Raw genomic sequence first — 13,747 nt, 5'->3', positions numbered from 1 at the left:
ATCTGCACAATGTTGGTGAAGTGTGAAGAGTAACAAAAAAAATTAACAAAATAATTTAAAGCCACAAAACTATAGTTACAGTGGATTACAAGACAAATGCAATTCAGTTATTTTTGCATACATTGCAGATGGCTCAGCCCATGTGAGGTAACCTTTACTGCCTCTGCCCCTCCAATCATGGGGTTCTCCCCTCTCCCACTGTTTGGCAGAGCCTCTACCCCATTCTCAACCCTGGCTTCCGCACCCTGTCCCTGATTTTACTCTTTGCCTCCCCCCTCCTCCCCAGCGGTTTCACCCTTCTGTGCAGTCAGGTCAGCCACTGCACAGACTCCGCCCTCCTTCTCCTATTCGCCCGCCTCCTGCCCTGCACACTTTTAACCGGCTGTGAACGCAAATACAGGGAGCACAATTCCCATCCCAAGGGCGGGCAGTGGCTTCAAATAGATGTTATTGAGCATGCCTACTTCCCTTAATGCGCATGCTCAGAAAGAGACGGGTTGTTAAATTACACCGGGGGCAAACCTGCGCGAGTCCCCCTCTGTACCCAGCCGGGGGGGACTTTCTGCGGGGCAGCCTCGGGCTCTGCCGCCACCAGCCCCTGAGCCGGAGCCTGCAGGTGAGGGGAGAGACCCGGGGGAAGGGCTGGGCCGGGCAGGAAAGTGATTCTGTATCAAGCCCTCCTCGCCCCAGCTCTGCTCCTGGGGGAAGGGGAGTCTGCGAGTCCCAGAGCTGCTGCCTCCCTGATCCCACCCCCCACCCCGGCTATGCCCCCCTCAGCGCCTGCAGGAGCCGAGCCAGCTCCGGGGAGCGAACGCCCCGGGTCGGGCCAGGGACCGAGTGTCCCAGCCCGAGGGGAGGGGGCAGGAGGGAGACGGTGAGAGCCTGGCAGGGGCAGCAGGAGCGATCAGTGGGGGGGAGGTCCCGGCTCCCAGCCCTGCCCAGCCCCACTCCCTGCAGCACCCCGGGGCACATTGACTTTCCTGGGGAGAAGGGGAGGAGCAGGGAGAGGAAAAGCCAGTTCCTGCCTCTGCCTGGTCCCCGCGCTGCTGGGGGGATGCGCTGCCCTGGGGACAGTGTCAGGGGGATCCCCCAGAGCGGCTCCTTTGGTTCTGCTCTTTCGGTATAGCTGGAGTGCACAGTGACACTGACAGTGTTGGCTGCACAATTTCATTCTAAAAAGACCTTTTCGGTTGCTTATAAAATGCTCAAAGTTACTAGATGGAGCTCATGTCCGATCCATTTTGGAAATTTTATTTTCATCTTTACGGCTGAATTTATTTTATGAACTTTCAGAAGAACCACTTAACCCGTTTTTGTTGGATGGGGTGGGAGGAAATTAAAAACGTTTGTTTTTGAGAGCGTTATTATTTTTCGAAGAGCTTTAGAACCTTAAACAGTTTTTTCTAGAAGTTTTACAGTTGTTGGAAAGAATTCCTAAGGTCAGACACTGTCATCTCTAGTCTAGTAAAAATCTGTTATGACATCAGTATTTTAGGAGGGTTGAATAACTCTCCATTGTGCATACTCACTGATTTTATTTTCATTCAATACAATTTGTTTTACTTACTAGGGATCCACTTCTACCAGCATTGACACACCTGCTTGCCTTTGAACATTTGAGTGGTCTTACCGACTTCATTTATTTCTGTTACTGGGAGGATTTAATAGTGCCTCAGTAGACTTAATCCTCGTGGGAAGGGCTGTCAGGCTCTGCCCTGCAATAGAATCATAGGACTGGAAGGGACCTCCAGAGGTCATCTAGTCCAGTCCCCTGCACTCATGGCAGGACTAAGTATTATCTAGACCACCCCTGGCAGGTGTATGTCTAACCTGCTCTTAAAAATCTCCAGTGATGGAGATTCCACAATAAAGAGACCAAGGCCAAGATCTTTAAATAGAAGAGTCTAAAATTAAGGTGTTTTTTTTTTATATTCAGGCACCTGATTGCAAAATTGCTGAGCACTCAGAATTAAACTCCAATGTTACATGCTCACAGTCTTAAAAGTCAAGCAACTTACTGAGATGAATGAATATGGATTTAAGAGCTTAACTTTTGGTTGCTCTTTTTTAGTATCTTGCCTCCAGTATTTGGCCTGGCAGAATCTAGAACAGGGGTGGGCAAACTTTTTGGCCTGAGGGACTCATCGGGTTTCATAAATTGTATGGCGGGTTGGTTAGGGGAGGAGGTCGTGGCCTGGCCCCCACCTCTTGTCTGACACCCCCCCCAGGACTCCTGCCCCACCCAACCTCCCCGTTCCCAGACGACCCCTCTGGGACCCCTGCCCCATCCACACACCCCAACTCCCTGTCCCCTAACTGCTCCCAGACCCCTGCCACCCCATCCAACCCCTCTTCTCATTCTTGACAGCCCCCCCGGGACCCTTGCCTGATCCAACCACCCCTTCTCTCTGTCCCCTGACTGCCCCTGGAACTCCCGCTCCCCATCCAACACCCCCTCCTTCCTGACTGCCCCCCAGGACCCCTGCCCCCATTCAACCCCGTTTCCCCTCCTGACCACCACCCCTGCCCCCTGACCACCAGCTCAACTCCCCTGCCCTCTATCCCACCCCCACTCCCCCTGCCCCACTGGTGACTGGCAGTGCTACAGCCATATTGCCCGGCTGGAGCCGGGCTATGCTGCTGCCACTTCTGCCACCACACAGCATAGAATGCCAGGTCAGGCTGGGCTCTGCAGCTGCGCTGCTCCAGGAGCTCACAGCCCCATTGCCCAGAGCATTGCGTAGGCAGCGGAGTGAGAGAGCTGACGCTGCGGGGGAGGGAGGACAGCAGGGGAGGGGCCAGGGGCTAGCCTCCAGGGCCAGGAGCTCGGGGACCAGGTAGAATGGTCCCATGGGCTGTAGCTTGCCCACCCCAGTCTAGAACTTGTCTTTAGAGAAAGAACCTATTGAGAATCAGAGTGTGCAATAGATTAAAGCCCTTTCTGAAACTTCGCTGGTCACCCTGCTCTCAAGGATAAATGTAAATGTTATTTTGCAGCCTGATTCTGGATTGTCCCATCATTCTGGGGGATGGAGAAGGGAAAAGTCTGAAGTGGAGCTGGTGACCTTTGAAGAGGTGGCTGTGTATTTCACTGAGAGAGTGAGCGAACTTCACCGGACCCCAGCTAGAGAGCCCGCTACAGGATCATTATGCAGGAGAATTATGAGATTTTAACCTCTCTGGGTAAGGATTCCTGTCCCCTTGGGCATTACAAGTTGGGAGGTCTCTGAAGCATCTGGGTCAGCTTCTGTGCAGGGTTCTTCACTCATCCCTCATATGTCAAGGGGATCAGCCCCTATAGTCATCAGATCCTGTGTGCAAGACACTGTCCTCAAGGGACAGTCAATTCAGGGACATCATGATGGTGCTGCTTTTCCTGATGGCAAAGGCTTTGAGACAGGACAAACTCATCATCTTCCCCACCACCACTTCCCCACGCAGGTCCTCTGGGGCATCTGACCCCTCTTTTGTCTCATAGATGGACAAATGGCTCATGACTAAGTTCTGATTAAGTCCCCAGTGGCCAGATTGTCAAATGTTCTTCATGTTCATCTTATCTGTGATCTGCCTCAGCCAGCTGCATTAGTGGAAGGCCCCAGATGTTCGATTCTCTTCCACCACCCAGGAAGGGCATTGATCAAAGTCACAGGGCTGGGACCGGTTGCCATTAGCTCCTCCAGGACTATCCCTTCTACCCGTATGCTCAGGTTGACCATATGTCCCATTTTGGCCAAGACAGTCACTTTTTTAAGCCCTGTTCCATCCATCACAACTTTTTTGGCAGAAGATGGCATTTGCCCTGTTTGCTCTTGCCAACTTGATCAGTTGATAAGAGAAAATTGGACAAATGCCCACTTTTGTCATAAAGGTGAGGTCCAGAGGAACGTGCGGACTGGCAGTGCTTGGACAGCAACGATGTCAGCCCCAGCCTCATGCAGGGGGCAGACAGGACTTGGGCGAGCAACAAGACCAACCCCACACAGGGGGTGTGAGTGGGCAGGGTTCGGGCGAGTGGTTCAGGCCAGCCCCATGGGGGCGGGGAGAATGGCTTGGGCCAGCCTCACATAGTGTCCTATTTTTCCTTTGCGAAATATGGTGACCCTATGCTGAACTCTTGGAAGGAGGGTGTTGTTCCTGGTATCCTTTCCTGGCTGTGGTTTATCTCTGTGAAATAGTTCCTCACAGTGAAAGGGGATGAGTTCTGGGGGTGAGTTTATGAAGTAGTTTATGGGCTGGAGGAATTCTGTGGGATATACTAATACAGTAGGAAAACAAGTGAGAAAAGCTGGTCTTGTGATTCAGGCACTGCACTGGGTCATGTGGGAGACCAGTGCTCAAACTTCTACTTCTGTCTAGAACTCCCAGTCTGAGCTCATGTAAGTCACTATAGGCTTATTGTTCTCAAAGGGTCCCAAATGAGTGAGGTACCCATCTTGCAGTGACTTGGGTGTCTGGATTTCTTCAAAAGTTCCTGTTTTAAGCCATTTAGGCCTTAGTGTTCTCTCTGTCAAGTGGAGAGAATAATCCACCCTTTGCTGTCTTGTCTGCTTAGTTTCCAAGCTCTTTTGGGTAGGGTCTCTCTCTCACTAGGAGTATCTGGTACCTTGTAGAAGAGAAAAGATGATCCAGTAGATAGGGCTTTCAAATGAAACTTGGGAGATGTGAGTTCAATTTCCTGCTATCGAATCATAGAAATGTAAAGCTGGAAGGATCTTGCAAGGTCATCAAGTCCAGCCCCCTGCACTGAGGCAGGACCAAGTAAACCTAGACTGTCCCTGACAGGTGTTTGTCCAACCTGTTCTTAAAAACCTCCAATGATGAGGCTTCCACAGCCTCCCTTGGAAGCCTGTTCCAGATCTTAATTACCCTGATAGTTAGTTAGTTTTCCTAATATCTAATACAAAATGTCCCTTGCTGCATATTAAGATGGATTACTTTTCATCCTGCCTTCAGGAGAATAATTGGTGGTCATCCTCTTTGTAGATTTAGTTGGGGTTGGTCCTGCTTTGAGCAGGGGGTTGGACTAGATGACCTCCTGAGGTCCCTTCCAACCCTGATATTCTATGATTCTATGGTTCTGTAAATAGCCCTTAACAGTCTTCTAATATGATGTCAGGTTTCCCATTAGGTATCTTTTCTCAAGATTAAATATGACTTTTTTTAAAAATCTTTCCTCACTGTCAGATTTTCTAAACCATTTATGATATTTTTCCATCTCCTCCACATCTTTCCTGAAGTGAGATGCCCAGAAGTGGACACATTACTCCAGCTGAGGCCTCACCAGTGTTGAGAAGAGTGGGACAATTATCTCCCGTTTCTGATATGACACTCCAATTAATGCATCCCAGAATGATAATTAGCACTTTTTTGGGGGCGCAACTGCATCACATTGTTAATTCATGGTATGCGAAAGACTTCTTCTGTGATGTTGTGCAAGTCACTTAGTCACATTTTTAAAAGGTGTTCAGGAGCTTAAAGATGTGGATAAGTGCTTAGGTGCCTAACTTCCCTTGGAGGCCCGAGATGTGAGGTGGGTGAACTCAGAAAGGGGACAAAAATGGAGCTAACCTGTAGTTGTGACAATGACATTCCTGAGTTTCCAAGGATGGAATATGATGGTGGCTGCTGATCCTTCTTCATGGGTTAGCAGGATTGTGTGTCTATGTTTGAACTGAGAGGGACAAGAATGGTTACTCTATCTTTTTGGGTCTTTGTTGCACAGAGTAACATGAGAGGATGAGTTGAGCGATCCTTGAAAAATGGAGAGTTCTCATTTCTGCCTGAAGTAGACCCCCAACAAAGTCAGCCTTGTTTATCACCACTGGGGACAACTTCTTGTTTTAGAATGTGGGGGAAGTAAGCAGGGGTCAGCCATTTGAGATAGGATTTAACAGGGAGGAACTTGGCTGTGAATCTGATCATGAAATGATAAATTTCATGACTCTAAGAAAGGGAAGGAGTGAGCAGCAGAGGAAGGACAATGGACTTAAAAATAAAGCAGACTTTAACAAACTCAGAGAACTGGGAAGTAGAGTCCCATGGAAAGAAAATCGAAGGGATAAAAGGAGTTCAGGAGAGCTGGCAGTTTCTCAAGGAGACAATATTAAAGGCACAACAAACTATCTCAACATGAAAGATAGGAAGAAAAGTAGGAGGCCAATATGGCTGTATCAGGAGTTTTTTAATGATTAGAAAAATTCAAAAGAGAATTCTACAAAAAGTGGAAACATGGATAAATTGCTAACATGAATGCAAAAGACTAGCACAGGCATGGAGGAACAAAATCAGAAAGACTAAGGCACAACATGAGTTACATCTAGCAGGAGACATAAAAAGCAATAAGAAGAGTTTTGTATAAATACATTAAGAGCAAAATTAAAACAAAGGGAAGTGTAGGTCCACTACGGAGTAGAGAAGGAGAGCTAATAATTAATGGACACTAAGGAATGTCTACACTACAAAATTAGGTTGAATTTATAAAAGTCGATTTTTAGGAAGCGATTTTATACTGTCGATTGTGTGTGTCCCCACTAAGCACATTAAGTTGGTGGAGTGCATCCACAGTACCGTGGCTAGCATCGACTTTTGGAGCGTTGCACTCTGGGTAGCTATCCCACAGTTCCTGCAGTCTCTGGAATTCTGGGTTGAGCTCCCAATGCCTGATGGGGCAAAAATATTGTCACAGGTGGTTTGGGGTACGTCGTCAGTCGCCCCTCCCTCCGTGAAAGCAACGGCAGACAATCATTTTGTGCCTTTTTTCCATGCAGACGTCATACTGCTGTCAGCAGACAGTGCAGTAGGACTGCTAACCGTCATCATCCACTGCTTCCGCAGCAACTCTGCTCTCCTGGTGCCATGAATCCACCTCGCAGGCCCTCTCATCTTTCTGTATAAATATCTATTCTTGTGGCATCTGTCGTCATCCACTGCTTCTGCTGCAACTCTGCTGTCTTGCAGAAGCCATACCGCGGCAAGCATGGAGCTCGCTCAGCTCACCGCTGCTGTTGTAAGCATTGTAAACACCTCAAACACCTCATGCATTATCCTGAAGTATGTGCAGAACCTGCAAAAGCAGGCAAGGAGGCGATGACAGCGCGATCATGACAGCGATGAGGACATGTACACAGACTTCTCTCAAAGCATGGGCCATGACAATTTGGACATCATGGTGGTAATGGGGCAGGTTCATGCCATGGAACACTGATTCTGGGACCAGGAAACAAGCACAGACTGGTGGGACTGCATAGTGTTGCAGGTCTGGGATGATTCCCAGTGACTGAGAAACTTTTGCATGCGTAAGGGAACTTTCATGGAACTTCATAGAATATCAGGGTTAAAAGGGACCTCAGGAAGTCAACGAGTGCAACCTCCTGCTCAAAGCAGGATCAATCCTCAACTAAATCATGCCAGCCAGGGCTTTGTCAAGCCTGACCTTAAAAACCTCTAAGAAAGGAGATTCTACCACCTCCCTCGGTAACCCATTCCAGTGCTTCACCACCATCCTAGTGAAAAAGTTTTTCCTAATATCCAACCTAAACCTCCCCCACTGCAACTTGAGACCATTACTCCTTGTTCTGTCATCTGCTACCACTGAGAACAGTCTAGATCCATCCTCTTTGGAACCCTCTTTCAGGTAGTTGAAAGCAGCTATCAAATCCTCCTTAATTCTTCTCTTCTGCAAACTAAATAATCTCAGTTCCCTCAGCCTGTCCGCATAAGTCATATGCCCCAGCCCCCTAATCATTTTTGTTGCCCACTACTGGACTTTCCAATTTTTCCACATCCTTCTTGTAGCATATGGCCCAAAACTGGACACAGTACTCCAGATGAGGCTCACCAATGTTGAATAGAGGGGAATGATCATGTCCCTTGATCTGCTTGCAATGCCCCTACTTATACAGCCCAAAATGCCATTAGCCTTCTTGGCAACAAGGGCACACTGTTGACTCATATCCAGTTTCTCATCCACTGTAGCCCCTAGGTCTTTTCTGCAGAACTTCTGCCTAGCCATTCGGTCCCTAGTCTATAGCAGTGCATGGGATTCTTCCGTCCTAAGTGCAGGACTCTGCACTCTTCCTTGGTGAACCTCATCAGGTTTCTTTGGGCCTGATTCTCTAATTTGTCTAGGTCCCTCTGTATCCTCTGTACTTTGTGACTTGCTTTCCCCTGCCCTGAACTGCAAGAATATCAAGATGAGAGGAACCCTCACAGTTGAGAAGTGAGTAGTGATAGCCCTCTTGAAGCTTGCAACGTCAGACAACTACCGGTCAGTCGGAAATCAATTTGGAGTGGGTAAATCTACTGTGGGGGCTGCTGTGATCCAAGTAGCCAATACAATCTCTGAGCAGCTGCTGTCAAGGGTAGTGACTCTGGGAAATGTGCAGGTCATAGCTTTTCTGCAATGGGGTTCACTAACTATGGCGGAGCGATAGACGGAACTCATATCCCTATCTTGGGACTGGACCACCTTGGTAGCCAGTACATAAACCAGAAGGGGTACTTTTCAATGGTTCTGCAAGCACTGGTGGATCACAAGGAACGTTTTACCGACATAAACATGGGGTGGCCAGGAAAGGTGTATAATGCTCGCATCTTCAGGAATTCTGGTCTGTTTGAACAGCTGCAGGAAGGAACTTACTTCCCAGACCAGAAAATTACGGTTAGGGATGTTGAAATGCCTATAGTTATCCTTGGGGACCCAGCCTACCCCTTAATGCCATACACAGCCACCCTGGACAGTAGTAAGGAGCAGTTCAACTATAGGGTCAGCAAGTGCAGAATGGTGGTAGAATGTGCATTCGCACATATAAAAGTGCGCTGGTGCAGTTTACTGACTAGGTTAGACCTCAGCGAAACCAATATTCCCATTGTTATTGCTGCTTGCTGTGTGGTCCACAATATCTGTCAGAGTAAGAAGGAGACGTTTATGGTGGGGTGGGAGGTTTAGGCAAATTGCCTGGTGGCTGATTATGTGCAGCCAGACACCGAGGCGATTAGAAGAGCATAGTTAGGCACACTGTGCATCAGAGAGGCTTTGAAAGCCAGTTTCATGACTCGCCAGGCTACAGTGTGAAAGTTCTGTTTGTTTCTCCTTGATGAAAACCTGCCTCCTTGGTTGACTCTACTTCCCTGTAAGCCAACCGACCTTCTCCCTTTGATCACCGCTTTTAGAGGCAATAAAGTCATTAGTGTTTGAAAATCATGCATTCTTTATTAATTCATCACACAAATAGGGGAAAACTCGCAAGATAGCCCGAGAGGGGTGGGTGAGGCGGGAAACACCGAGTGGGGTGGTGGATGAGGGGAGGAGGGAATGACAAGGCCACGCTACAGTTCAAAACTTATTGAATGCCAGCCTTCTGTTGCTTTGGCAATCCTCTGGGGTAGAGTGGCTGAGTGCCCATAGCCTCCTCCACCTGCATTCTTGGGCATCTGGGTGAGGAGGATAAGGAACTTGGGGAAGAGGGCAGGCAGTTATACAGGGGCTGCAGTGGCAGTCTGTGCTCCTGCTGCCTTTCCTGTTGTAGTAAGAGGAGGCCCTGAGAGATAAACCTTGGTATCAGAGGCCTGGTATGAGGCCTAAGGCCTGAACTACAGTAATGGCCAAGACTTTGCTAACATAAAGCAAAGTTAAGCTGTGAGCCAGAGGCAGGCCCTGCTCACAGAAGCTGGCAAGGAAAGAGCTGATGCTGCAGAAAGAGAGACATACCTAAAAGGTACTGGACACCAGATATCAGAACATTCGCATACTTGTACACGCCACACAGATAACAAGGAACAGGCTGACCCATCCCAATAACAGCTCCCAAAGGGTAATATGATGGATAGAGTTGTTTTGTTCAAACCAACATGTACAAGGTGAGAGGCAGCACCTTACTACGTAGAGGGGTTGTACCTTGCTACGTAGAGGGGTTGCACCTCATACGTCAGGAGTGATGTGTAACTTGTTTGTACTGGTGTATAAGAATGCATCCCTGGGGAGGTGTCTTTGTCCAGCCGAGGGGGCAGTGGAAAGTCCCACCACTGACTGAGCTGAGTCCATTGCCAAGGGGCACATATTAGTAGTATGCCTTTTACTGGAGTAACAATCTAGGGGAACTATCATTGTGTCCATACGGCAATAAATCTGGCCGACGTGCCTTCGTCTCTTACTAGACTTTGTGATCATTGGGGGTTCTCTTCGGGTCTGCTGTGTCAGCTATCTGCAGAGCTGGGGCAGCACACAAGAGGGAACACACGCACGCAGCTGAGTGATACCAACGTTGAACAGAGCAGAGCACCACACCAGTAGCATCTGACAACACCTGCAACTCCATCAGACACCTGAGTGTGTCAGTTTGCTCCCCCATTAACGTCAGCATTGCATCCTGCCTCCTCTCATTGCTTTCCTCCCTCCTCTCATCACGTTCATTTAATGCTTTCCTGGACTCTTACATTGTTTGCCTCCACCCATTCTGCTGAGCTCTTTCAGTGTGGGAGGACTGCCTGAGCTCAGAGAACATCTTGTCGTGAATGCGTTTTTTATTTATCTTCTAATCTGCGCTAGCCTCTGGGACAGTGATGATCGGGGGAGCGTAGAAACATTTGCAGCTGCAGGGGGAAAAAAGGGAGAGTATTTAAGAAGGTACATTTTAGAGAACAAAGGGAAGACTATTTCACACTGAGTCAAGCGATTCACATTACATAGCACATGCTTTTGGTACAAGGTCGTATCGCACACGCTCGGCTGGGTAATAGAATTCGGCTTGCAGGCAGCCATGTTAAGGCAAAGGGTTTCGGCTTTTTCAACCTTCATAACGTGGGAATGGTTTCAAACAGCAGTGCCCTTCTTTCCCATACCAAGCAAAGCCTGTTGCATTGGCCATTTAAAAGGAGAGGCTGTGGTTTTAGGGTGAATGTGCAGCACAATCCAACACCCCCCCCAATTCTCTGGGATGATCACTTCAGCCCCCCCCCACTCCGCCACGTGGCTAGTATCAGGGAAGATCCCTGTCAACCAAAGGCGAACAGCTCAGCATGAACGGGCCTCTCCCCACTGCGTGGCGCACAGTGGGGATGATTTCTTTTCAGCCAAAGGCAAACAGCCCAGCAGAATCGGGCACCTCTGAATGTCCCCTTAAACAAATTTCCTGTATTTCAACCAGGTGACCATGAATGATGTCGCTCTCCTGAGGCTAACACAGAGGGATAAAGACCGGATGTTACTTGAATGCCACCAAAGCCCAGGCCCATTCACTGCAATGTTTTGTTCTGCAATGATTCCAGACTACTTGCTACTGGCTTGCTGTGGTAAAGTGTCCTACCATGGAGGATGGAATAAGGCTGTGCTGCCCAGAAACCTTCTGCAAAGGCTTTTAGAGTATCTTCAGGAGAGCTTCATGGAGATGTCCTTGGAGGATTTTTGCTCCATCCCCAGACACGTTAACAGACTTTTCCAGTAGCTATACTGGCTGCAAATGCATCCCAAGTCTTCAGGGCAAATTAATCATTAAACACGCTTGCTTTTAAACCTGTATTATATTTACAAAGGTATACTCGCCAGAGGTGCCTTCTCTGGCTTCATGGACCGGGATCCCGCCTTGGAAAGGTTAGGAGGGTATTGGCTCCAGGGTGATGAACAGTTCCTGGCTGCCAGGGAGCAGGGATTCTCTGCTGCCTGCTGTGCGCTATCCTCAACCTCCTCCTCTTCCTCATCCACAAAATCCTCATCCCTGTTGCATGAGACTCCTTCCTTGCAGGTGTCCACAGACAGTGGTGGGGTAGTGGTAGGGGGCCCCCCTAGAATTGCATGCAGCTCATCATAGATGCGGCATGTATGGGGCTCTGACCCGGAGCGACTGTTTGCATCCTTTGTTTTTCGGTAGGCTTGCCTCAGCTCCTTAACTTTCACGCAACACTGCTATGTGTCCCTGTTGTAGCTGTTGTCCTTCATGTCCTTGTAGATTTTGGCAAATATATTGGCATTTCGTCTTTTGGAACGGAGTTCTGCCTGCATGGATTCTTCTCTCCATACAGCGGTCAGATCCAGTGCCTCCCATTTGGTCCATGCTGGAGTTCTTTTGCTATTCTGGGACTCCATGGTCACCTGTGCTGATGAGCTCTGCTTGGTCACCTGTGCTGATCAGCTCGCCACGCAAGCTAAACAGGAAATGAAATTCAAATGTTCCCGGGGCATTTCCTGTCTACTGTCCAGTGCATCTGAGTTGAGTGCTGTCCAGAGCGGTCACAATGGAGCACTCTGGGATAGCTCCCAGACACCAATACTGTCGAATTGCATCCACAGTACCCCAAATTCAACCTAGCGAGGTCGATTTTAGTGCTAAACTCCTTTCCAGGGAGGAGTACAGAAATCAATTTTAAGAGCCCTTTAAGTCGACAAAACAGGCTTGGTTGTGTGGATGGGTGCAGGGTTAAATCGACCTAACGCTGCTGAATTTGACCTAAACTCGTAGTGTAGACCAGGGCTATGTGACTAGGGTGTTTAATGCCTATTTTATTTCAGTCTGCCCTAAAAAATAAAGTTAATTGTGACCAGATGCTTAACATAATTAATATTGAAGAGAAGGGGGAAGGAAGACAAGCTAGAATAAGTAAAGATCAGGTTAAAGAATACTCTTCTACCCCGATACAATGCGACCCGACAAAACACGAATTCAGATATAACGCGGTAAAGCAGCGCTCCGGGGGGGGGGGGGGGGCTGTGCACTCCAGTGGATCAAAGCAAGTTCAATATAATGTGGTTTCACCTATAACACGGTAAGATTTTTTGGCTCCTGAGGACAGCATTATGTTAAGGTAGAGGTGTATTTAGATAAGTTAGATGTATTCAAGTTGGAAAGGCCTGATGAAATTCACCCTGTGGTAGATAAGAAATTAGCTGAAGCAATCTCAGAAAAGGTAGTGATCTTTGAGAATTGATGGAGGAAGGGTGATGTCCCAGACAACAGGAAAAAGGCAAATGTATCTTTAAAACAGTAATAAAGAGCACCCAGACTAACTTTGATACCTGGAAAGATAGTGGAACAAATTATTAAACAATCGTGGTAATCATTGAGAGGATAACAGAATGATAAATAATGGTCTAACTCCTTATGTGTGTCCAGGCCCAGGTGGACAAATTGGAGAGAGTCCAGAAGAGAGCAACAGAAATTATAAATGGTTTAGAAAACCTGAATTATGAGTAAAGGTTAAAAAAACTGGGTATTTTTAGTCTTAAGCAAAGGAGATTGAGGGGGGACATGATAATGGTCTTCAAATATTTTAAGGGTTGTTTTAAAGAGGATAGTGATCAGTTGTTCTTCATGTCCACTTAGAATCATAGAATATCAGGATTGGAAGGGACCTCAGGAGGTCATCTAGTCCAACCCCCTGCTCAGAGCAGGACCAATTCCCAACTAAATCATCCTAGCCAGGGCTTTGTCAAGCCTGACCTTAAAAACCTCTAAGGGAGGAGATTCCATCACCTCCCTAGGTAACCCATTCTAGTGCTTCACCACTCTCTGAGTGAAAACGTTTTTCCTAATATCCAGCCTAAACCTCCCCCACTGCAACTTGAGACCATTATTCCTTGTTCTGTCATTTGCTACCACTGAAAACAGTCTAGATCCATCCACTTTGGAACCCCCTTTCAGGTAGTTGAAAGCAGTTATCAAATCCCCCTTCATTCTTCTCTTCCGCAGACTAAACAATCCCAATTCCCTCAGCCTCTCCTCATAAGTCATATGCTCCAGCCCCCTAATCATTTTTG

General features: G+C 48.0%; 1 protein-coding gene across 3 annotated transcripts in view; it reads left to right on the top strand.

Moving 5' to 3' along the window:
- The first annotated feature begins 499 nt into the window (after positions 1 to 499).
- Positions 500 to 13,747, top strand: part of LOC115641040 (zinc finger protein OZF-like) — a 33,193-nt gene continuing 19,945 nt past the window's right edge. For 2 of the 3 annotated variants that reach the window (XR_003998004.1, XM_030544155.1), the window contains exons 1-2: positions 500 to 616; positions 2,998 to 3,183. Coding sequence is in view for 1 of the 3 variants with exons in the window: in XM_030544155.1 (XP_030400015.1) it covers positions 3,150 to 3,183 (34 nt within the window). In the remaining 2 variants the exon portion in view is untranslated. Of the gene's footprint in view, positions 617 to 2,997; positions 3,184 to 6,767; positions 7,185 to 13,747 lie in introns of those variants that run through there. The other variant, XR_003998003.1, reaches the window with a different exon arrangement.

Source organism: Gopherus evgoodei, unplaced genomic scaffold (genome assembly GCF_007399415.2).
Source record: "Gopherus evgoodei ecotype Sinaloan lineage unplaced genomic scaffold, rGopEvg1_v1.p scaffold_33_arrow_ctg1, whole genome shotgun sequence".
In the NCBI taxonomy this organism is placed as follows: Eukaryota; Metazoa; Chordata; order Testudines; family Testudinidae; genus Gopherus; species Gopherus evgoodei.
This window is presented reverse-complemented; position numbering and strand designations above follow the sequence as displayed.